Consider the following 25,919-nt stretch of genomic DNA (forward strand, 5'->3'; position numbering starts at 1 on the left):
CTGAAATGCTGTAAAAAAAAATTAAACACTTACCTCACTAAAGGTTAAAAAGTGTCAAGGTTTTTTTTTTTTTCAACCCATAATAGCAATAGCGCACAACATATGCCCAATAGGCCAGCAGAACTCATACAGAGACACCCGGGAAGGAAATACTACCGCAAGACTACTGGCAAGAGCAAGGTAAATTATAAGTATTTTACATGCTTAAGCAAGTTAAGCTTTATTGTGACCCTTAAAATGAGTACTCTATTATGTACAGCATAATTTGCGCTATTACATAATTATAGCCATTATAATTTTACTTAAATATATTGTACTCTATATTTAACACCACCCACTGTTTTGTATTTACGGTTTTCATTGTCCTATTGTGAATTACATGTTTACTAATTTTTCTGTGTGCATGCAAATAAATATTTATATGGAGATGTTTTTGTAAACTGCATTGGTTGTGCTATTTATTTAGTGTTTTGTTTTAGTAGGCTTCATGTCCGTTTCATCACTTAGCGCCCCCTAGTGTTTTATAGGGCAGGTAAATTTCCTGCGGTACATATGAAGTAATATATCTTTGTTTAATCAAGTTAGGTACTATTACTGAGCTAAATAACATACAATAAATAACTTTAGGGTTAACACTTAAAAAAACAACATGCACCCCTTTGTAGTAGGTTGTCATGTTAGGAGGAAGGTACAGCTCTAACTATGCAGACAGAAAGGAATTGACAGTTATGCTGTGTGGATTAGCGATCCATACACTAGGGTAGGGACAGTAATGTCACAGAAACTAGAATTCCTGTAGACTCAGATTTTTGTTCTGTATTAGACCCCATAAGGACACGGCCCTAAAATGTGGGAGGAGCTGCAGTTGTGTAATGGAGTAGGGAAGTAATAATTAACTTTATAACAGAGTTGTAGTGAAGTGTCTGGATAACAAGGATTGTACTGTACCTTCATGATTCGTGTATGAAAAATTCTACTTTCAGAATTAGTGGTACTTTAACTACTTTGGTTGAAGAATTTACCACTTTGCCACAATTACTGGACCTCAGCTGTCAGGTAGCCTAAAGGTCTAATATTATGGCCAGGAACCATACCACTTATTTCGCCTCCTGTGGTTCTTGGAAACAGTGTTCATACTCAGCATTGCTTTCCTTAGAGGAGACAACATACCTCCCGACTGAAGGAATGTTGGGAGATGTGACCCACTCACCACCTCTCTGCACACAGAGCAGCAGAGAACAGGTGACAGTGCTGCACGCGAAAATGCAGGTGAGATTTTAGGGGAGGGAAAGGGGTTTAGGGTAAGCCCCGAGGTGTTCCCACACCCTAATCAGAATGTAAAAAAAAAACATTGTAACAAGGGCACATCCCCTTTAGTGTACTTTACGAGGAGCATGCAGTCTACGTTACGTTTGAACTTCAAAAGTAGGGAGGTATGAGATGTGACTGACTATTCAAGGTGGAGTAGGCGTTAAAGGGGGCAGTCCTAAATTTCCACCAGGCTCATGTACTTGTACTGGACAGAAAGTTGTATTAAATAAAAAGAAGCATAAAGTAAACAGTACTATGTCAAAGTTTCTTACCCGGACAGAATAGAACATATTTTAAATGCCTTCTTGCTGTCTTTATTTAGTGATCTACAGTCATGGCCAAAAGTTTTAAGAATGACACAAATATTTTTTACAAAGTCTGCTGCCTCCGTTTTTATGATGGCAATTTGCATATACTCCAGAATGTCATGAAGAGTGATCAAATGAATTGCAATTAATTTCAAAGTCCCTCTTTGCCATGACAATGAACTTTATCTCAAAAACAACATTTCCACTGCATTTCAGCCCTGCCACAAAAGAACCAGCTGACATCAGGTTAGTGATTCTCTCATTAACACAGGTGAGAGTATTGACAAGGACAAGGCTGGAGATCACCCTATCATGCTGACAGTTAGAATAACAGACTGGAAGCTTTAAAAGGAGGGTGGTGCTTGAAACCATTGTTCTTCCTCTGATAACCATTGTTAGCTGCAAAGAAACATGTGCAGTCATCATTGCTTTGCACAAAAAGGGCTTCACAGACAAGGATATTGCTGCTAGTAAGATTGCACCTAAAGCAACCATTTATTGGATCATCATGAACTTGAAGGAGAGAGGTTCAATAGTTGTGGAGAAGGCTTCAGGGCGCCCAAAAACGTCCAGCAAGCGCCAGGACTGTCTCCTAAAGTTAATTCAGCTGTGAGATAGGAGCAGCACCAGTGCAGAGCTTGCTCAGGAATGGAAGCAGGCAGGTGTGAGTGCATCTGCACCACAGTGAGGCAAAGACTTTTGGAGGATGGCCTGGTGTCAAGAAGACCAGCAAAGAAGCCACTTCTGTCCAGGAAAAATATCAGGGACAGACTGATATTCTGCAAAAGATAGAGGGATTGGACTGCTGAGGACTGGGGTAAAGCCATTTTCTCTGATGAATCCCCTTTCAGGTTGCTTGGGGCATCTGGAAAAACACTTGTCCAGAGAAGGAAAAGTGAGTGCTACCATCAGTTCTGTGTCATGTCAACAGTAAAGCATCACGAGACCATTCATGGGTCTCGGGATGCATCTCAGCCAAGGGAGTGGGCTCACTCACAATTTTGCCTAAGAACCAGGGCCGCCGAGAGGGGGGGGGAGCGGGTACTATTTACCCGGGCCCGGCCATGCCAGGGGGCCCGGACCGGGCCCCCACCGCTGAATTTTATTTTATTTTTTACACTTTTCTTTATTGCAATTTTTTTTTATTTTTGTCTTCTTTTTTTTTTTTTTTTTCCCGGGGAGGGGGGGGGGGGGGGGGGGGGGGGCTTGGGGTGTCCGACCCGTCCGTTGGTGGGGGGAGCTAGATAGTTAAAAAAAAAAAAAATTTACATATTCACCTGATCGCGCCGCCCTCCCTCCTCTCTGCTCGTTTCACACTGACTGTCGGGCGTGACGTCATCAAGTCACGCCCGACAGTCAGTGAGGAACGTCGCAGAGGGGACCAAGCAAGAAGAAAGAAGAGAACACAGAAGAAAAGAAAGAAACTAACAAGTAAGTAAAGAACAGAGAGTCAAGGGAAGGAAAGTAGAAAGGGAGAGTGTGACAAAGAAGGGGGAGAGATGTACAGAATGAAAAAAAAAGTGGGGAAAGATGTACAGAATGAAAAAAAAAGTGGGGAAAGATGTACAGAATGAAAAAAAAAGTGGGGAAAGATGTACAGAATGAAAAAAAAAGTGGGGAAAGATGTACAGAATAAAAAAAAAAATGGGGAAAGATGTACAGAATGAAAAAAAAAGTGGGGAAAGATGTACAGAATGAAAAAAAAAGTGGGGAGAGATGTACAGAATGAAAAAAAAGTGGGGAGAGATGTACAGAATGAAAAAAAAAGTGGGGAGAGATGTACAGAATGAAAAAAAAGTGGGGAGAGATGTACAGAATGAAAAAAAAGCAGGGAGAGATGTACAGAATGAAAAAAAAAGTGGGGAGAGATGTACAGAATGAAAAAAAAGTGGGAGAAATGTACAGAGTGAATAAAAAGGAGGGGAAGCAGCATGGAGGGCGCAGTGTGAACATAAGGGGGCACAGTGTAGTGATGAAGGGGCACAGTAATGTGCACAGGGGGCTTGTTGCAATGTAGTGAGTGTGAGGTAGATGGTGGCAAATTAATGGGTGCTATTTTGTTTGTAGGGTGATGGGGAGGCAATTTAATAGTGGGGACTTAATTTAAGATGGGGTGGTTTGGGGGCTATTGAATGTGGGGATGAGTTTGGGGAGAATGAGGTCTATTTATTAAATGTGACTATGAGTTATTTAATGGCAGTGATGGTTGCGGGAAATAGGTATTGCTGTTTGCAGGAAGGGAATAGGTTTATTTATTAAATGTGAATACTATTATTTTAATGTTGGGGCTGGAGGAATGCCTAATTATTAATTGTGGGTGCTATTGATTTGACGCCGGGGCTGGCTGTAATTTTCTAAGTGTAGCCATTTTTTTTTCCAAATAGGTCCTTCAACATTCCAGGATCCAGACAAGCCACAACTAAAGAAACCAGCAGCCACAGGTGGAGAAAGTGAGAAGAACAGGTAGGAGAGAGCAGCACAGTGTGTGAAATGTTGTGATTCTAGTAGGGACAATACCAATTTTTGGTGAGTGTTGTGCCCAATGTTAGGTGCAGGCCAAGACTGAACTGTTTGTGTACACACTGCATTCTTTGTATACTACACTGTGGTGGTAGATGTCCTGAAAGTCAGGAGTGCTTGGACATATGTGACGCTCCGGCGAATTGAGTGCCTAGTGATTTTGATGTTAGCCACGCCCCCAAATGCCTAACTACAACTTTGAAAAAATTTGCGCCGCCGTGAGGCGGCGCAAAATTTTTTTGCATGCTCAACTATAAGGGGGGGCCCCACAAATTTGTTGTACCGGGGCCCTGAATTCCTCTTGGCAGCCCTGCTAAGAACACAGCCATGAATAAAGAATGGTACAAAAACATCCTCCAAGAGAAACTTCTCCCAACCATCCAAGAACAGATTGGTGATGAACAATGCCTTTTCCAGTATGATGGGGCACTTTGCTATAAGGCTAAAGTGATAACTAAGTGGCTCGGGGACCAAAACATCAAAATTTTGGGTCCATGCCCAGGAAACTCCTCAGACCTTAATCTCATTGAGAACTTGTGGTCAATCCTCAAGAGGCGGGTGGACAAACAAAAACCCACAAATTCTGACAAACTCCAAGCATTGATTAGGCAAGAATGGGCAGCCATCAGTCAGTATGTGGCCCAGAAGTTGATGGACAGCATGCCAGGGCGAGTTGCAGAGGTCTTCAAAAATAAGGGTCAATACTGCACATATTTATTCTTTCCATAAACTTAATGTAATTGTCAATAAAAGCATTTGACACTTATGAAATGCTTGTAATTTTACTTCAGTATACCATAGCAACATCTGACAAAAAAGTCTAAAAACACTGAAGCAGCAAACTTTGTGAAAGCCAATACTTGGGTCATTCTCAAAACTTTTGGCCATGACTGTACAGGTGATCTACAATGGCAACATTCTACCATGTCTTTCTATGGAAAAATGAATTTCGACCTGACCTCCTTATCCAAAAAAGCAAACTATATCAAAGTTAACATTCTTATATTAAATTGTAAAATGGAAAACTGAATGGTATCCTTTTGCTCTTTTCACATATTGCTGTAGCAATGAACATTTTTAAACAGGACCGGTCATATTTTGGCTGAAAGACGTTTTATAAAGTGCCTTGTGTAGATCTTAAAAATAACAGAGGCTCATGATGCCCCTTGCAACCTGGGAGAGAGCATGACGTGTGATGCTTCCCATGTTTAAAAACAAACAAAACAAAACTCATCAGTGGTAACCCCCCACAAAAAATAAAGCAGGCTGTTATTTTGTGATTAGCACTGCAGCATCCCAAAAACAAAAACAGTTATTTGATTATTTAGAAATATATATTATAATTATTTAATGTTCACACTGAGCTATTTTTATATTTTTAAAACTTTCATGCCCAGGGCTCCCATAATATTGAAATAAAATATCTAGACATTAGATAAAACAGTTTTATTTCGTAAAACGCACCCCCTATTCCAAATTATAAGTCACTGAGGAGTTTTGCGATGATATAAAGGCACAAGGCCACAGGCAGAGTGCTTTTATAAGGTCGGAAAACTTTGAGGTCACGTGTAACATCCATAATAATTTACAGTAGGGTGTGTTATTCCTTATAATACACTCCAAGAAAATAAATGTACAACTTACCCTGTGCCTCCTGGAATCTTGTGTACATAATGAAACCGGAGTAAGACAGCGCTCAGGGAACATTGCAGGCCGTTATATGCTTAAAGAAGACGCTTTAATGACAATTTTTGTCAGAGAAATCCAGCACATACACTGAGCCATAGAGGCTCATACTCCGTCCTCAAGAGCTACCAACAGATCATGTTTGCAGGTTTTCTTAATCATGCACAGGTGAGAATCTATTTTTCTGGGTGAGTAATTATCCCACCTGTTTCTGCAAACTGATATCCTGAAAACATGACCTGTGGGTAGCTCTTGAGGACTGGGTTTGAGCGCCTCTGCCTTAAGTCTGTCTCTTGTATATATGCACAATGCCTATGATTAGCCATAGTTGCTACTGTAACGATACCATGTAGTATTCCCTTTATCCAGCAGGTGTCCTCTTCGTAATGTCAGCCTCTTATGGCATCTCTATCCCACAGCCGTCTCTATAGTTCGGTGACGTCACAAAACAGATGGCGGACACACAAGACTCGGGCACTGTAAAGATGACAGATTCGGAGCCCTCCGCAATTGCTTCGTCGAAGACCCCAATTTGCAGTTTCCTTTTTAAGAAGAGCACCAGGAAATTCGCCGGCCGGAAACGCAGAGAAGAGGACAGGGGTGAGAATAACTTGCTGGGTATCTGCGCGGAGCATTGTGGGAAAACACAGGGGAAGGGGCGCTGGATTTAAAGGGATCGCTACCTGGCCCCAGGAAAGGCAGAGCATGTTTGTGGTATTCAGCTATACAAAGTTCCCATTAGTATTGGAAACACGTAAAAATATAGACCGTTCTATTGTTGTTACTGTTAATATTTTGTGATTTACAGTTAGTAACAAACACCGTAATAGAACCAGAATTTTTTGTATTAACAGATACAGTGTTTGCAAGCTTACATACTGTAGCAAATATGATGACAATCCTAACAAGCATGTTGTTTGTCCTACATGAAAGTCAACATTTGTAAGTAGTTCACATCCTAAAGACATTTTGGGAACTTATAGAAACTAGTGCAGAAGACAACTAGCAGCCTGTCGGAGTCTAGCTGTAATATTTGCAGTGCGGGTTAGAAAATTATAGCAAACACCTGATTGGTTGTTATTGGCAGTGCCACAGTTTTCCTGCACATTCGTTTCTGGCAATATCACCCAATGAGTCTTGGAAATTGAAAATAAGACGTTTTTTTTTGTTGTTTTTTTTTTTACATCTGTAACAAAACTTATAGGTGCAGTTTATTTGTTGCGCTAAACAGCAATGACAAGCTTGTGCTATTGAATATATATATGCATTCTTCTGATTGTGCAAGGAATAATCAGTGGTGGGAAGCTTGTGGCTCTATTGTCGAAAGGCAAGTACCAGCATTCCCTGGTAAGCAATATCCATTTGTGTGTTATGTATAGATCTGTATGGAGAAACATGCTTATAATGACTCTAGCCATTTCAAATCCATTTCAAATTTTAGATGCTATACATTTGTTCACCAACTCAAAACTTTGCGGTTGTGGGTTTTGTGTTGTGTGGCATAAATATATATGGAATATATGTAACACAGTTACTAATGGATTCATGATGTGATAACATGCATATTTGTAGGCATACACATGTGATATGCAATTACTGCACATCATGAACTCTGCTAGACACAGTGTAGGTGACAGAGATTGGTTGCACATTTCTTTAATTAAAATTTGTTGTATCCATCATGCAACTACGTGCTTAATTGACAAGAAATGTGTGACATTTTGCTGAGCCAAACTGAATGCAGAATTGTTGTAGGTCATCTGTGTATGAACCACATTGTACAAAAATCCAAATATACGCAGGTCTATATGATGACAAGACATAAGCAGTTCAAATGACATTTGTTTTTGTGGCAGACAGTTGGTCCCTGCATAAGAAGGAGAAGGTGGTAAAATGTTTGTGTACAAATATTCATCTGCTAAACATGTCCTATGCTGCAACACATATGCAGCCGATTGAGAAATGTTCAATTTCAGTTGGATCCTGACAGAGTATTATACTGTTGTCTCTGCAGAGAGCAGTGGAGAAGATGATGAGGGGGCATCTGTGATCAGGAGGAAAAAGAGGGAGATCATCAAGCCCATGGTGCAGATGGTAGGGATTTTGCACATTTATTATCACAATGTCAAGGACCAATAACTTAATATATTTTATATGAAAATGTTTCAAATCTTTAAAAAACAGAATTAATAATATTCCCACCTAACAATAGAAGCTTTCTGCATGACATTTTTATTTCTGTTGACAACGTGACCATCAATCCCACCCCGTAAGCTCGCTGCCTAGGTGTAATCCTTGACTCACAACTATGCTTTGTTCCCCACATCAACTCTATATTTTACATCATGCTGCATACATCTAAAAACATTTCCAGAATGCGTACATATCTCACACAAGACACTGCAATAACTTTAATTCATGCTCTCATCATCTCCCGCATCGACTATTGTAATTCCCTCCTTACTGGTCTTCCCAAAATCAGATTTGAGCCCCTACGATCTATTTTGCATGCAGGAGCTAGATTGATTTTCCTTACGAATCGTTTTTCGTCTGCTGAGTCACTCTGTCAGTCTCTACATTGGATGCCTGTTTTTCAAACAATCCAATATAAAATTCTTCTACTAACATACAAGGCAATCAACAAAATTGTACCGACCTACATCTCCTCACTTGTCTCAAAATATCTTCCCAACTCGACAACTCCGTTCTGCACAAGATCTGCGGCCATCTTCCACTCTCATCACTTCCTCCCATTCTCGGTTACAGGACTTTTTTCGGGCTGTACCCATTTTATGGAATTCACTCCCTCCCACCACAAGACTTTCCTCTAGTCCTCAAACTTTCAAGAGTTCTCTGAAAATCCACCTCTTCAGACAAGCTTATAATATTCCTCTACCACCCTCTTACTCTTCCTAGCTTACCCTATTACCACCCTTTACACAGCTAACACAAGACAACAACCCTCTGGCCAATATAGTTGTGTGATTGAGCATACAGCCCACTAAATACTTTAAAGCCTTTCCGTTCTAGCTGGACAAATATTCAATATGATGTAGCACTTAACCTTGTGTATCAAACCATTGTTCCATAGATTGTAAGCTTGCGAGCAGGGCCCTCTTACCTATCTGTCTGTATGTATTACCCAGAGTTGTTTATTACTGTTTGTTCCCAATTGTAAAGGGCTACAGAATCTGCTGGTGCTTCATTATCAGCATCATTTATTTATATAGCACCAGCAGATTCCGTAGCGCTTTACAAGGGAGATGATACCACTTCAAGTCTGATCTTGTCAATTTTGTCCTTGAAATAGGAAGCAAGATCCTAGGTACTGATGGCAGTTGGAGGGTTTGGGATGGGAGGATTGAGAAGAGATTTAAATGTGTTAAAAAGGCATTTGGGGTTAGAAGCCTGAGCATAGATGAGAGATTGGAAGTATGCTTGTTTAGCAGTGTCCAGAGCACTTTGATAGGAGTGGTAGATAGCCGTCTATGCACTGAAATTATTAGAGGTACAAGATTTGCCAGTGACGTTCAGCTTTACGGGAGAGTTTTTGTATATTTTGTTAGTTTAGTGTGCCACGGTTGACAACAAAGTGTACGTGGAGTATGAAGAGTCGCTGGAGCCACTTGATCAAGGGCAGTTGCTAGGGTTTGGTGAAAATGAGGAACTGCCATATCAGGGGAGGAGAATGTAGAAATTGGTGAGAGTAGGTGTTAGCTGATGATGATGATAAGGCGGTTTACAAATCTACTGACAGATTTCGGAGCCGGTTGTATTTGAGATCAGGCCTTGTGGATAAAGCATTTCTTTATGCACACCTGACATCCTGTTTTGTTGAACAGGATGCCCTTTTAGAAATCTAGTGAAGAAACAGCAGATTAGCACTGATGAAGGAATACAGCAGACAGTTTACAGATTACAGTTGTCTCACAATCCAGGGTGTGGACAATGTCCAATGTATCTTTATTGTTGAATGAAAAGTTTCACATATCCATTTGTGAAATGACAGTGTTATTTTACATCATTGCATCCACTTGTGACTGTTCTCTGTGTGGAGGCCTTATTAAAAGAAAACAAAAAAAACATGGAATTTCTTTACCTGCCTCTAGCATTGTAAGTGTTCTATTGTATTCATTTTATGTCTTGCTTTTTCAGACAAAACAAAGTATCAAGGAGACAGCTGACTACAAAGCGAGTAGTAGTGATGAAGAGGAGGCTTCATCAAAATCCATAACTGTGTCTTATAAATCCACACGATCTGCGGTAAGATACTTTGCAGGAGTTTCACTCGCCTGATACCTACTCTTGATAAATTTACCTCTCCATATTTTCAGACAAAAAATAAATACTCAAACACTGATCCATTCTTTTCCACCCTTTGCTTTTCTTTTCCTTGGTTTGAAGGCAATTTAACCACAGAAATGTTCTTTACTTATTTGTGCCTAATACAAGGGAAATTATATGTTTGGGACATTTTTATGTTAACCCTCTGTACAGACTACATGGAAATTTAAGGAGTTTTGCTTGCTGGCCCATTGTCTGCTCTCTGTCATAATTTAATACACATATGCAGCCCTTTAAATTTGGTGTGCCCCCAAGGTAGAATAGCGTCAGAGCTTTGGTTAAGATTAACAGCAGGGTTCTGGGAAAAGATAAGGGATTTATGGACACAGAGAATTATTCTCCACTGAATGGTGAGCTCTGCAGAGTTGTTACCTATTTTCTATGAAGATGTTAAACTTCTATTAGAAGCATATTACATGTTCTTCTCAAATATTAACATTTGATAAAAATATAGGCTTACTATCTTCCCTGAGCTTAATCTAGCTATATTGTCCTCTTTTGACATTTACAGAAAGCTGTAGGCCCAGATGACATGGGAGCCACAGCCACGTATGAGCTAGATACAGAGAAGGACAAGGATGCACAGGCAATATTTGAAAGGAGCCAGAAAGTACAAGAGGTAAGGTGCAACATTGTCTTTTCTGCAGCCTTTGTAGAGCTACAGGTTCCTCTAAGCCTTTATGAAATTGGTTATAACTTGTACTTGTTTCATTTGATTACGCAAAGGAGGAGACTTACTTTTTTAATGTCTTCTTTAAACTTAGTTAAAACTTCTATTGTCCATTTGCCATGTAAATCTTTTTTTTTTTCTTTTCTTCTTCCTGTCTCTTCAGGAAATTAAGGGAAAGGAGGACGATAAAATATATCGTGGAATGCACAATTACCAGAAGTTTGTTAAACCTAAAGACACATCACTAGGGAATGCATCTTCTGGCATGGTGAGGTACAGACACTCCTTCTCTTATAATTATCCTATCCCTTCAGCCTCCAGCTTGACTGAATAATAATTATTTTTCTGCTATTTTTAATTGGGAGTGGGGAATGTGCATCTTGTTTCCCATATTTCTCCAGTCCATCAATACAACAAATGTTTAACATCGCAAACATCACATTTAAATCGCGTGAGTGGCCAAATACCACCATGACAAAGCTTTTAAATGAATAAAAATTCACTCCAACATAAGTAATGTTTAGTGACAGTGCTGTAAGTAGCTCATACAGGAGTCTAAAAGAACTATAACCTCAAATGTTCTTTACTTTACTGTGTCTAGCACAGGGAGTGTATGTACTACACACAGTTTTATTACCCCTTTGTGCGGGCTATTTGTAAACATAGGGACGTTGTGCCTGCTTTATGTCATATATTAGATCCTTTCCAGATTTGGTTACACCCCTATAACATCATCAGTGCCAAGGAATTGTGTATAAGTCATGCCCTAAACTATTGGATTATGAGTGTGCAATAAAACTGACAGCAGAGCTGAAGCAGATGATAAAGGAATACTGATAAATAAAGTGTGCTAGATCTTTTACAGTTGCCAACGTTTTACAATGTTTTCCAGGGACAATCTGCTGCTCTACCAGTGCATGATTTAACCAGGTTGTGTGCACTAGTCTCAGGAGACCTTGGGGCACTACAATCCACGCACTATGGAATTTGAGTTTAAATATTTTCTATATGTGTTAAGATAGAATAAGAATTTCCTCTAACATGCAGGAAAATAGGAATATTATTGTGTAGTTGGTCAATACTGAAAACTATGAGTATTTCCAGGGACAAATGATTAAAGCGTGCTACTTTTTCTGGATATTAGTGACAGAGAGCTTTGCAAGCAGCCTTACTAGCACCATCGTAAAAATTCTGTAAAGTATTCTAAAAAGAGTTTAGGGTAAGAGTAAGTTTAAAAGAGAACTCCAGTCAAAGCAGAAATTTTAGTTAATTTGCCCTATTCTTGTACTGTTTATTTTTTTACATGCTTCATGTATGGCATGGCTGGTGCCACTTTCTATTTTTGACTACTTCCATTACCATGTTACTTCCGTTGCTGAGCTCTGAAGACTGCTATAATTCAAAGAACTGTGTCCCATCATGCTTTGCTCCATTACCTGGATATTCCCTGCTGAGCCTTAAATTTCATGGAGGCATAAATCAAGCTAAGGAGGCGGACACTGACAACTGCCCCAGTTTGACTGAAAAGAACCGTCTTAGCTCAGTGTTAGAAGCTGTTGACAGCTATAAGCACATTATGGACCTCCCTTCATATAGAGTCAGGAGAATAAAATGTAGGACATAAGTTAAAATTCAGGCTTTTAAAGTTAATAATGTTTTGGTTGAGTTCTCCTATAAAAGAAGTTGTCTGTTATTTGTAGCAAAAGACATATATTTCGAGGGTGAACATCGTATTTAAAGACACACTAACACGTTGTGAATGTTTTGTTTTTCTTCTTCCTTTTCATAGTAAACACTTTTAATATTGACTTTTGCAAACCCAATTCTCAACACAGGAAAGGTCCAATCAGGGCCCCAGAACATCTCAGAGCCACAGTACGGTGGGACTACCAGCCAGATATTTGCAAAGATTATAAAGAGACTGGATTTTGTGGGTTTGGGGGTGAGTGCTGACAGCTGATCTTCTGTCTGTCATGGATTCCACTGCTGCTCTTCTACTTAATCCTTTATTACATTCACAAAACTCATTTGTCATAGTCTGTACTTTGTCCGTCTCTGTTCTCTCTCGTATTTAGTACATTGCTGTAACAAGTCACTACCTATAGGTTGGGTGAAGGTGCTACACCTCATTGACATTGCTGATAAATTGTCAATTACATCTGTTTTTAATTCTACTTATTTTGTTTATAAGACTATTTTTTTATTACTAGATTAATTTGTTTCTTCAACAAGCTATTTGCATTCTAGCCTAATAATAGCAGTGTAATTGACATACATCCTGAGTGCTTCTATTTTAATGTGACTAACCGATTCATTTGCAGCTTTAATGGCTTCTATAACATAATTTTACTATAAAAAGTTGCAAAACAAATTAATACAATATGTTTTGCACCAGTTGGTCAAGAAACATACAAATGACGAGAGATGTATCATTTACTATCTTTTCCAAACATTGCCTATTTCTCTCCCATTTCACAATACTGGGTCATTCCGCTAATCTTTTTATACTCTCTAACTTTTCTCTTAACTCCAAACTCCTTTTCTCTTTCCTACCATTGGGGGACACTGCGAGATATTGGGTATAGTAGTGGGTCTAAGAGTTTAGGCACTTACCAACTTCTTTGATCTTCACTCTCCTCCCCTACTATGCCCCTCCTCTTCTACTATGCCCCTCCTCTCCTGTGGATACCTCAGGTTTGTTTTTTTAAAGTCCCTATGAGATGGGACACTTTGGTGTAGGCTCCTGCCTCTACTTAGTCTAGTTTTAGGTTTTTTCATGTTTTTATTTTATTTTCCCTTTCAGGTGCTGTGCGGGGATCGATCCTAAGACCCAGAGAGGTGAATAGCCTGTCGGCTCTATTCACCCAGGGTCCCTGCGAAGGTAAGCAGCAGCATACGCTCGCTTGCCTTGCACCTCTTGACCTGCAGTCATCCCCTAGAAATTAACTTTTTGGGCCATATTTTATATTTCTGCCATTAGAGCTTTAGGTGCCCCACATAGGAAAGAGGACGTTTTTTTTCTTTCCAGGGCCACTGTAACTTAGTCGCGTGGGGGAGATGCAGCGCCCCCCCCCGCCCGACGGACATGCCGGCAAGTCCCTCCCCCTAGACTACGAGCAGCGGGGGACAAGGTATCAATCACGCTCCTTAGGAGGTGATTCGTATACTAGGGAGAGACTGCACACGCTGCCTGGGCACTGTAAATACGGCGTTGATGCGATGCATGCCTACAGTCATATTAAGTATGCGCTGATCGGAAGTTTATAGAGGCGGCCATATTTAGGGGCCGTTCTGGAGGAGGAACTGACCCCCCTTGAAGAACTCACCAGGGTGGTGATACAGTCCACAGAGGGACGTGAGGTTCCATTTTCTTACACTTCTACACACTCCCTAGTTGACGCAGGCACATCTGCTCAGCCCGATTTAGTTCAGGGAGAGGAGCGCCTACTTACAGTGACACACAGGGCCAAAAGGATTATTTTTGATACAGCCCATGGCTGCGATCATGATTCAGAGCATTCTTCAGAAGAGGAAGGTGTATTAGACTTTGATCTACAAGAAGAGGACACAGTTCTATAGATTCTGCATCTGACTATAATATTGATAATCTCATTTTGGGTGTCAGACATACCTTAGTTTTGTAGATCCAGAACCCACGGCCCCCTCGGGGTTCTCTTTCTTTAAAAAGACCAAGGCGCAGGTGGCGGCTTTCCCACCATCCCCCCCAGATGATGGAAATGGGAGCCGATGCCTGGCTAAGGCCAAATAAGCAGTTTTTGATGCCGGGTAGATTTAAGTCACTTTACCCTCTTCCGGCAGAAGATTCAGTTAAATGGGAGGCCTCCCCAGGGTTGACACTCCTGTAATACGCGTGTCCTCCTCTTTAGCAATTCCCACCCAGGAGCGGGTTTCACTGAGGGATCCCACAAATAAAAAGTGCGATCAGGCCCTCCGCTTAGCTTACGTGGCATCAGGCAGTATGTTTAGACCCACTATGGCAGTGGCCTCAGCCAACAAAGCTATTCAGCTATGGGCTGAGCAGTTAGAAGCATTCAGGATAACATCCCACGTGCGGAACGTCTCTCCTTGGCCGAGCATATTCAGGAGACTTCTGATTATGTAGGGCAGGCAGCCATGGATGCTGTGTCCGTTAATTCTAGATTCTTGGCTCTCATTATTGCAGCTTGTTGTACATTATGGTTACGCTCCTGGACGGCGGACGCTTATTCAGAGCGAGCTCTAGAGGCTTTGCTATTTGATGGGGTTACTCTGTTCGGATGAGAGCTAGAGAAGGTGGCCATTCAGGTGGCCACAGGAGGTAAAAGTAACGTTCTCCCCATGGGTTCCAGTAGACCACGTCAAGGATGTTTTTGGTCCTTTTGTTCCTTTGTTCGAGGCCGGGGCACCCAATTGAGAGGCCAGCCCTCAGGGGAGGGTATAGCAGAGGCAGGGGCACTGTTAGGCGTGGAGCCTCGAGACCGGGTGATACGCCCACAGCGTGACAGTCTTTTTCCTCGGGAACCTGCGGTGGGGACACGCCTTCTTCACTTCCAGCGCCAGTGATGGGCATCCACCGCGGACGCTTGGGACACGAGGAATTGTGTCCCGGGGCTATGTCATAGACCTAGCTCTGTTCCCACCACCAAGGTTCTTTTCCACAGCAACCACCGTTTGTCCCTTCGGGCGCAAGGCACTTCAGGAAGCAATCCAGAATTTGCTGGCAGCCGGTGTTATTGTTCCCGTTCCAACACAGGAAAGAGGTCAGGGGTTTTACTCCAGTCTCTTCCTAGTGCCAAAACAGGATGAATCATTAAGCCCTATTTTAAACCGGCAGTCTCTGAACAAGCGGGTAATAACTCAAAAGCTCAAGATGTAGTCCCTTCGGACTGTTATCGCAGGAATGGAGCAGGAAGAGTTTCTGGCTTCCATAGACATCAAGGATGCCTACCTACATGTTCCCATATGGAGGGGGCACCATTGCCTTCTCTGCTTTGCGGTAGGAAACTCCCACTTTCAGTTCAGGGCCCTTTTGGCCTAGCTACCGCTCCCCAAGTGTTTACCTAGCTCATGGCCATCATGGTGGGGCTCCTGCGGCAGAAGGGAGTCACAATAGTCTATCTAGTCGATGATCTTCTGAAAGCACCGTCGGCAGCATTCTTAACTCGCCACATTCAGACCACTATGCAGTATCTGGAAGCTCATGGGTGGATTCTGAATTTACCCAAATCATCTCTCATTCCGGCACAGTGAATGCGCTTTCTGGGTCTCATGTTTGACACAGTGACCCAGAGAGTCTATTTACCGGAAATCAAGATCCTCACCCTCTTGCGCAGAACCAGGATCCTGCTTGCGCGGACAGAGGTATCTCACCTCAGTTGCATGAAACTCCTGGGAACCATGGTTTCAGTGTTCGAAGCCGCGCTCTTTGCAGAATTTCACTTTCGCCCTCTTCAACAAGAGATTCTTCGGAAGTGGTCGGGCTCTCTGTAACATTTAGACAGGCAAATTATTCGCCTGTCGAGACCCACTTGTCTTTTCCTGGTGTGGTGGTTGTCCAGACAATATCTGGACAATGATCAGACCCTTCAGACCGGCCCATGGACCTTAGTTACCTCAGACGCAAGTCTGTTAGGCTTGGGAGGGGTAACGGGGTCCCTGAGATTTCAGGGTGTCTGGTCCCTCCAAGAGGCCACACTCTCGATCAATATTCTAGAACTCAGAGCGGTGCACAGGACATTAACAAAGGCTCAGAGGTTTCTGGCAAGGAAGCCTCTTCAGATTCAATTAGACAATGCCACGGCCATGGCACATCTGAATCGCCAAGGGGGAACTCGCAATGTAGGGGCCATGCGGGAGATCGCCAAGATCATGGTATGGGCGGAGTGCCACGTACCCCAGATACCGGCCGATTACATTTCAGGCGTAGAAAATTGGGAGGCCGACTTCCTCAGCAGCCAGAGGGTTCACCCGGGCGAATGGTCTCTCAACAAGTGGGTCTTTGCTCTTCTAGTGGAACACTGGAGCATGCCGGAGATCAATCTCATGGCATCCAGGCTAAACAATCAAGTTCCCGTATACTGCTCAAAGTCTCGAGACCCTAGGGCACATTTCACAGATGCCATGTCCATTCCATGGCACTTTCGGCAAGTGTACCTGTTTCCTCCAATACCCATGCTCTCGCGGGTACTAAAAAAAACTAAAAAGAGAGCGGGTTCCCGCAATTCTGGTAGCTCCTCATTGGCCACACGGGCATGGTTTTCAGACATTCTGAAACTGGCAACAGATCCTCCCTTCCTCCTGTAAATGCGACCAGATCTTCTCTTTCAGGGTCCTCTTTGCCACGATTTAGATTGACTAACTTTGACGGTGTGGCTATTGAGACCCTAATTCTCAAGGCCATGGGCTTCTGTCAACAGGTTATTAGTAGTCTGATCAATGCCAAGAAATTGTCCTCCTCAGCCATTTATCGAGTCTAAAAGGTTTACATTCTTTGGTGTGAGGCCCAGGGTTTTCACACATCCAGGTTTAGCCTTCCTAAGCTGCTGGCCTTCCTGCAGGTCGGCTTAGATAAGGGGCTCTGTCTGTGGTCCCTTAAGGTTCAGGTCTCGGCGCTCTCCATTTATTTTCAGCGGAAGCTGGCAGCCATCGAGGATGTTCAGACCTCCCTGCAGTGGGTCATTTATGTGCAGCCCCTGTTCATTCACCCAGTAGAGCCTTGTGCCCCCCAACTGGTGCTCAATGCGCTGATCCATACGCCATTTGAACCTCTAGATTCGGTGGATTTGTGCCATCTCACTTAAAAAACGGTATTCCTCTTAGCTATCTCATCAGCTCGTAGAGTGTTGGAATTAGCAGCGCTCTGCTGCACTTCTCCTTTCCTAGTCTTTCACGAAGATAGAGCGGTTCTTCGCACCAAACCATCCTTTGTTCCGAAGGTCGTGTCTAGGTTCCACTTAAATCAAGAGATTGTGGTCCCTGCATTCCGTCTTCGTCCGTCTTCGTCCTTCCCCTCTAATGAAGACTTACTGTTGCTGGATGTGGTTTGTGCTTTTCGGTATAAAGACCGCGCAACCTCTGTCCGTAAGACCAAGGATCTTTTTATTCTTTAAGATGCGCAAAAGCGTGGTTGTCCAGCTTCCAAACAGTCAATTGCCCGCTGGATCACTTCCACCATTAGACTGGCTTATGTTCGAGCATCTCTGCCTGTTCCGGTATCGTTAAAGGCTCACTCTACCAGAGCTGTTGGCACTTCGTGGGCGGCGCGTCATGGGGCCTTGGCAGAGCAGCTATGCATAGCGGCTACATGGTCATCTGTGTCTCTAAATTCTACAGGTTGCAGGGCTTTGCATCCTTGATGCGAGCTTTGGGCGCAGGGTATTGCGTGCAGCCGTGCCAGAGCAATCCCTCCCTTAGAGGCAGCTTTGGTATGTCCCCCAATGGTAGGAAAGAGAAAAGATTTTTACTCACCGTAAAATCGATTTATCTTACTCCATTGGGGGACACTGCGCACCCTCCCTTGCTGTGTAAATAGTTCTGTTGTGTGAATGTTATGCTTATATTCTTTGCCCTATAGGGCTCTCCTTCCTCATATGCTTGGTTAGTCAAAACTGAGGTATCCACAGAAGAGTAGGGGCATAGTAGGGAGGAGAGTGAAGATCAAAGAAATAGATAAATACCTAAACTCCTAGACCCACTACTATACCCAATGTCTCGGTGTGTCCCCCAATGGACTGAGAGAAATCGATTTTACGGTGAGTAAAAATCTTTTTTATTATCACCGCTGTTAAGGTTTCATCTTCTGTGCCTATTCCTTATAATGGTCTCCTCTTCTTCTATTTCAGACAGCTGTAAATTCCTCCATGATCGCTCGGACTACAAACATGGCTGGCAGCTGGAGCGAGAGCTGGAAGAGGGACGTTATGGGGCCAATGGTACAATATGTTCGTTTTACATATAGGGCATGTTGCCTTTACATAAGACTATCCTCTGGGTGTCTTTTTACCCTTCATTAATTGTATGGATTTGTAGAGTAATACAGTCACTAGTAGTCTGCATTATCCTAAATATTGGTATACAGCTGGGTTAGAATATTGGATAGGGTAATAACCTAGAAAAATGAAACTTGTGATAGTGGGAGCAGTGATGTGAGATTAATCTCCAACCAACTGACTTACACTATGTCCACTTAATGTTTTTTTTTTTTTGTTTAAGGCATATTGGAGTGTGAAAATTTTGCAACCATAATTTTTGTTTACTCATTTTTTGCACCAATTCATACTTGTGGCTGCAGCTTTAGAGATATGTAGTTGGTCTTTATGCTTGAAGTAAATGTTACAGTATCGCCAAGATTTTACCTAGTGTGGCTCTAAAGCGAGTGCAATACTAGAATGATTTGTTGGAATTTGGTCAGATAATGCTCAATAATCCAGTTGGCAGATGACCATCATCTGCCAATCACTAATTCTTTCCAATTAAGCGTTTTACATGATAGCAACAACGTGAAGCCCAAAATATTTCTCATAAACTCTAGATGAATTATTTACAGATCTGCCTGTGCGATTCTGAGAGCTCCATGAAATTATGTACTATTGTAGGTCACTCCCGTGTACACTAGGTTGATATATAGGCAATTACAGTTCTCATCATGGTTCGTCAGAGATGGTTAGATCTGCTGTAGGTTATCTACCATTAGTCATTCTAATGTGGAACTAGCGACTATTTTGCTTCTACCGTTTTTTTGGTTTTTCTTTTTTCAGATGAAGAGAATTATGAGGTGAGCAGCGACGAGGAGAACTTGCCCTTTAAATGTTTTATTTGCAGAGATTTTTTCAAGAACCCTGTCATTACAAAGTAAGTAACACCTGATGATCTGTACAATGTTCTCTTGAGATTTTATAGGGAGAGTAAGATTACTGTGCAGAAAGATATAGTGAGATGGGAATTTCCTCAGCACATAGAGCAGTAAATATATTCCATATGCAGCCAATGGGCGGCTGGTGAAAAATAGACAATCCCTTTTAAAGTATTTGGCCTGCAAGCAGAGTTATTATATTCATGTGGCCCTGTTCATGTTGTATAATTGTACAGCAATGAAAATTACTCAACTATATTAAGCTTGCACTTTCCCTATTCTCCCTCATACCATCCTAATATAATTCTTGATGTAGTGTATTAAACAACTTTAACTTCATTTTCATTTAATGAATATTCTAGGGATTGTGATGGAGACTATCAGCAAGCTTTGACTTATATTTTTAATATTTCAGGTGTAAACATTATTTCTGTGAGAGTTGTGCCCTGCAGCATTATCGCAAATCCAAACGGTGTTATGTCTGCAACACGCAAACAAATGGAGTGTTTAACCCAGCTAAAGGTATGTGTGAGTGTTTAATGATAGTTTGCCTATATTATGCAGTGACTGTTGTTTGTTTTGTTATTGTTAGTGGACCTGTTCCCGACACATAGTGGAGTAGCTATTTTTTTTGTTCAGTCAATATTATTGTGGTTTTTTGATTAATTAGGAACCAGTGATCACTTTTTTTTTCATGGACACTCATTTATTGTCCAAAATTGCTGCCTCCACTGTGTGTAGGCAACATGTCTACTAACCAGGTTACTGTTCTAACACCGGGGAACTAGTCAAACACCATTGGATGCTGCAACCCCAAAACACATACCGGAAGAGTAGCAGAGGTGAGTGTTGGGAGAGGGGAGTGTAGCAAGTCCCAATGAGTCCCCAGACTAGAGCCTGCACTTAGAACTGCAGTGTCTACAGTCCGGGAGGCACAGTCCCCACTAGGCACTGTTGGCTAGGGATCAGGGGGGAATCTGTCTTTTGAATGCCAGCCATTATGAGTGCTGGGCCCTAGCAGGAGGTGCATCCCCATGTATCTTAGTACTTCCTAATTAGTGGGCTGCCTGTACTCAAGCCTGCCAGAACATACAGGGGCAGAGGTTGTAGTGCGGGCTATGAGACCAGGCCTTTGACACCCATGATAGTGAGAAGTCTGGGACGCCTGACAATTTGCAGTTTATTATTAAGAGAAAACCATGGTACCTTCCCCTTTTCTCCACTTATGCAGGTTTTACTTGGTGTATTGTGGACCAGAGGTTTCAGGACTTGCGCAGATTTCTCACTTTCAGTCCTCGCTCAGTGAAAATTTCCACCTGAAGCTAGCCTATAGCGAGCTTGTCTACTAGCACCACTATTCTGAATCTTAATTCTCCAACCATAGAGATGGCACAGACCATATGGTTGAGACCATCCTTAGGTCTATATATGTGGCGGCTGGGGTTGCTGTTAGACCCATTTTAGCTTTGGGTTGTGTCAGTGTGGCAGTGGAAAAGTGGTAAGATCTGCTTTTGGATGGATTGCAGTCAACAAGACACAGGTCTTCGCAGAATATGTAGATCACATTTGTGATGCATCTAAATGATGGGGGGGGGGGTGCAGGCAGCTCTGTTTGCTGGTAGCATTAGATCTAGAATTTCAGTTTTCAGGGCATTCATTCTCTCTAACAGCTCAGGAGGCAGAAGTGATCAGACAAGGGTTTGAGAGTTAGTTCTTCAAGGGGAGATCCCTGCTTTTTCTGTCTGCTTTAGAGGATGATTTAATGGAGGTACATACCTATTTGCAGGGAGCTATGCATGGCAACCTCCATACAGTCCTCTTATTGCACCTTGCGATTTGAATTTGATGGCTTACAACATATTCCTTTTGAACAGCTAGATCTGGTGGAGATGAGCTTTAACCTGAGAAAGTGGTGTTCCTGTTGGTTATCTCCACAGTGCAGGGAGGAGCCTTGACCTTATAGATCTCCATGAGGTATATTTACTAAGCTGCGGGTTTGAAAAAAAAATGGAGAAGTTGCCTATAGCAACAAAGCGGATTCTAGCTGTCATTTATTTACTGCATTTTACAAAATGAGATTGGTTGCTATAGGCAACATCTCCACTTTTTCAAACCAGCAGTTTAGTAAATATACCCCCATGTCTCATATTTCTTCCCAATGAACCTTTCTTTTCAGCCTAAGATGGGTAGTTTTCACTTAAATCAGGATTTTCTGGTGTTGCACCATGATTAATCAGTGGAAGAAAAGTGGTCCTCTTCACTTATTGTATGTTAAACAAACTATGCCGGGATGTCACTTGAGATTTGGAAGATTGCCGTTTTATTTTTTCATCATGCCTGCAAGAGAGATTGGCCTGCATCAAAGACAATGATTGTTAGACTATTTCAGCTGTCATTCAACAGGCTCACATTGGGGGCAAGGAGCCTTATTTCTGATAGTGACCTGGTAGAATGTGCTTTTACACTAAGCATCTCTTGGGCGGAAAAACAATGGAGTCTTGCCGCACAGTTTTGGGCAGCTAGCAGATACATATGTATGAGGTTTTACAGGTTCAATGTTTTTTCCCATTCTCTCTACTTACTTAAATCTTTTTCTCCGACACTGGGCGCTCACCCTTTATGTTCCAGGTATGAAATTTCAAGAGTAGCTAGTCCTTTTTCTCTCATGTTCTTTCCTCTCTTTCCTGTCCTATGGGACTTGGTAAAAATAATTGAAGATCCCTGCAGATAGGAGTTGACATTTTGCTGAACTTTTAAAGTGACAAATTCCAGGTCTGAACATCAGAGGAAAGGATTTAATGCAAATATAAAAATCCTGTTTCTCTTTCTTACCTTTTGGAGGTCACTGCTAGACATTGAAGGAGGCTAGTATTCTAGACTCCACTTCAGACCTCTCATCTGGAAAAGAGGGTGAAATTCCCAGAGACTCTGGGGAAGAGGATTCAAGTAGTGTGGAAGAATCATTCATCATCCAGGGTGTGGATCGTTTGGTGCTAGGGGTCCACCAGGCTTTACAAAGCTAGAGATAATAGGTTTATTCTAGATTCTATTAAATTTATTTTGTCACATAATTTCACACTTTTTTTTTTTTTTTACAGATACACTGCACAGCTATGGGCACTAGGTTCGCCCCCAGTTTTGCTAATTTATATATGGGTTTTTTCGAAACACAATACATCTGGGACAATCCAAATGGTGCAAACCTAGTGCTGTATGGGAGATACATTGGGGATTTTTTTTTTCATTTGGAAAGGGGATTCTGTTTCCTCTGATTTACTTGTTAAGCACTTGAATTCAAATGATTTTGGTTTAAAATTCACAATAGAAGACCAATTAACTTTCTGGATATTGCCCTATTGGTGGTTAATGATTAGTATTTTGATCCAAACATCAAAAAGATGTGAATAAGTGATTTTTCAGGATTGATATTTAAAATTATTTTAATTGTGTTAATGTTGTGTAAAAATTTTTTTAATTGTCCAAGTGACTTATAATCACAAAGGTTTCTACCATATGTGTTATATACACATATGATTTATAAATATACAAATTAATGAATTTATTATGCCATGTATGAACATTGGTTTATTTGATTGGCTGATATTTGTTTAAAAGGAAGCTTGATTGCAACCATCTGACGTCGCTGATGAAACCACAGTCGTGGAGAAATGCGTAAGACAGGCTTAATGTATGCGAATACAGGATTTCACTTTGACTGCGTGTTGTATTACTTGATATAAGGATCTTTTGAACGGATAGACCCGGGTCTAAAAAGAGGTTTGGTTCGCAAAAAAAATAGGACAAGTTCATCAATGAAGATTGACCGGTAGAAAACAATAAGTGCTGAGTTGTAAAGGAGTTCTATTCATTATTAGCAGTTTGTTACACCAACTGCAGACACAGACTGTCTATACCCGATCCTATTAGGATTTGTGGGATCCCCATTAGGGGTTATTTCCCATCAATGCACTGGAGCTTCGGGCAATTTACAATGTACTTGTCCAGGCACAGATCTTTCTGCAGGGAAAGCCACTGAGTCTAGTTGGACAATGCAACAGCAGTAGCATACCTGAACCATCAAGAGGCACCTGCAGTGCCAGGGCCATGAAAGAATCTTCCAGGATAATGTGCGCGGAACGACATGTTCCTGTGATCTCTACATCATCTCTTCATCCCAGAGGTAGAAAACTGGAAGATTGGTTCTCAGCCGCAATAAGGTCTGTCCAAGAGAATGCAAAAAGATGAGGTCGCCCAGACCATAGACCTGATGGCGCCATGGCTGAACTTCAAGGTTCCCCTATTTTGCACAAAATTCCGGGATCCAGCTGCAGGATTCGTGGACACCTGTGGTTTTGCCTGGTCTACCTCTTGCCTCCACTTCTTTCGCTTCTCAAGAAGTTGAAAAGGGAACAGGTGCCTGCCATCCTGGTGGCCCCATATTGGCCTCACTGAGCATGGTAATCAGATCTTCTTGGGATGGCAATAGAACTTCCGGTCAGATTGCCTTTCCGCCCACATTTACTAGCACAAGGTCCTCTTCGCTGCCACTGATTAAGTTGGCTGGCTTTGACTGCATTGCTATTTAAACCATGATCCTCCAGACAAAGGGATTTTCCACGTCGGTGGTAAAAACCACGATTAATTTCAGGAAACCTGCCTCCGCTGAAAATTACCTTTGGATCTGGACTGCATGTGTTCATTGTTGTGAGGCAAATTATTCCTACACATCACGTTTCAACCTATCGAGGCTGCTCGCCTTCCTTTAGGCAGTCCTTGACAAAGGCTTGCGATTTATCTTTTTTGAAGTTGCAAGTTTCAACACTGTCGGTTTTCTTTCAGCGCAAGTTGGCTGTCTTGCCATCTTTTCACAGGGGGACACTTCACATGTTACCCTTTTTGAGGTATGGGATCTGAATTTGGTTCTTCAAGCTTTGGCCAAAGAACCATTTGGAGCTTAAGTATCTTACCTGGAAGGTGGCTTTTCTACTGGCGGTGTCTTCTGCACGCCCAGTGTCAGAGTTGGGGGCGTTTTCTTGTGTTTCTCCCCCTTCCTAGTTTTCCATTCAGAACGGATGGTGCTTCCCACGAAGCCCTCCTTTGTTTCAAAAGTTCTCACACTTCCATTTGAATTAGGAGACTATGGTACCTGCCTTCTCTCAGACTTCAGATCAGTCCTTGTTATTACTGGACGTGGCCCAGGCGCTATGTGGACCTTTTTGCGGGACATGGCAAAACCAAGGAATATATTTATTTCTGTATGCTGCGCAAAAGCTTAGCTCGTTGGATAACTTCCACCATAAAAATGGCCTACATGAGGTCAGCTAGTCCAGTGCTTGTTGGCTCATTTGACCAAGGCTGTGGGTGCTTCATGGGCGACGCATCACGGACCTTCAGCCAAACAGTTGCGCCGGGTGCCCACGTGATAGGCAGTCTACACTTTTGTCACAATCTACAGGTTGCAAGCTTCGCATTCCAGAATGCAAGGTTTTGTGTGTAGTGGTGTCAGAGTAATCCCTCCCTTAGGGGTAGATTTGGTATGTCGTCTGTGTCTAGCAGTGTCCTCCCAATAGGACGTAAGAGAAAAGAGGATTTTTAACCCACCGTAAAATCCATTTCTCGTAGTCCATTGGAGGACATTGCGCGCCCACCCTTGCTCTGTGTTCGATGGTGGGTTGGTTGTTCTGGTTAACCTATTTTCAGCCCTACTTTGTTATAAATAAACTAAATACAACTTCTGGTGGGAGGAGTATAGTAGGGGTGGAGCTATATTCACAAGTTTTTTTTTTAAAGTGCTTTTGACGCCTTGAACCACCTGCTATACCCCCTGTCTAGCTATTCCCCCAATGGCCGACGAGAAATGGATTTTAGGGTGAATCAAAAATCCTATGGTTATGTAAGCACACACTGTATTTGTGTCAGTCACTTGTTTGTAATGTGATCCTCTGAATGTATAGTACTGCACAATATGTTGGCACTATAGAATAACAAACCATAGCAACCAATAAGCTTTGATTGCTCTACTGCAAGTTAAACAATAAAAGTGTATTGAATATGGACATTTGAACTGTGTAAATAAAAAGTAACTTTTTTTTTTTTTTAAAGACTTGATTACAAAGATGGAGAAATACAAGGCCAAGCAGGAGGAAAGTGATTCACCTGAAGAACAGGACTAGCAGCAGTATATTCCTGGACATTATATTTAAATAAAGTCTTTATATACAAACATAAA

At 42.0% G+C, this 25,919-nt stretch overlaps 2 protein-coding genes across 3 annotated transcripts in view; one reads left to right on the forward strand and one right to left on the reverse strand.

Annotated features, from left to right (window-relative positions):
• Positions 1–5,915, reverse strand: part of LIMD2 (LIM domain containing 2) — a 43,160-nt gene extending 37,245 nt beyond the window's left edge. Inside the window, exon 1 of the mRNA XM_075176846.1 lies at positions 5,784–5,915. Coding sequence (XP_075032947.1) covers positions 5,784–5,846 — 63 coding nt within the window. The 5' untranslated portion in view covers positions 5,847–5,915. The remainder of the gene's footprint in view (positions 1–5,783) is intronic.
• Positions 85–25,919, forward strand: RNF113A (ring finger protein 113A). 2 transcript variants are annotated; one of them, XM_075176844.1, is made up of 11 exons: positions 85–180; positions 6,245–6,425; positions 7,840–7,919; positions 9,981–10,088; positions 10,681–10,788; positions 11,003–11,112; positions 12,675–12,781; positions 18,681–18,770; positions 19,596–19,689; positions 20,106–20,212; positions 25,793–25,919. In XM_075176844.1, the coding sequence occupies exons 2-11, from the start codon at positions 6,278–6,280 to the stop codon at positions 25,861–25,863; spliced, it is 1,023 nt and encodes a 340-aa protein (XP_075032945.1). In that variant the 5' UTR covers positions 85–180; positions 6,245–6,277; the 3' UTR covers positions 25,864–25,919. The 2 variants fall into 2 exon arrangements, with proteins under 2 accessions (XP_075032945.1, XP_075032946.1); XM_075176845.1 differs by lacking the exon at positions 85–180 and having other exon boundaries at positions 6,231–6,425.

Source organism: Mixophyes fleayi, chromosome 6 (genome assembly GCF_038048845.1).
Source record: "Mixophyes fleayi isolate aMixFle1 chromosome 6, aMixFle1.hap1, whole genome shotgun sequence".
In the NCBI taxonomy this organism is placed as follows: Eukaryota; Metazoa; Chordata; class Amphibia; order Anura; family Limnodynastidae; genus Mixophyes; species Mixophyes fleayi.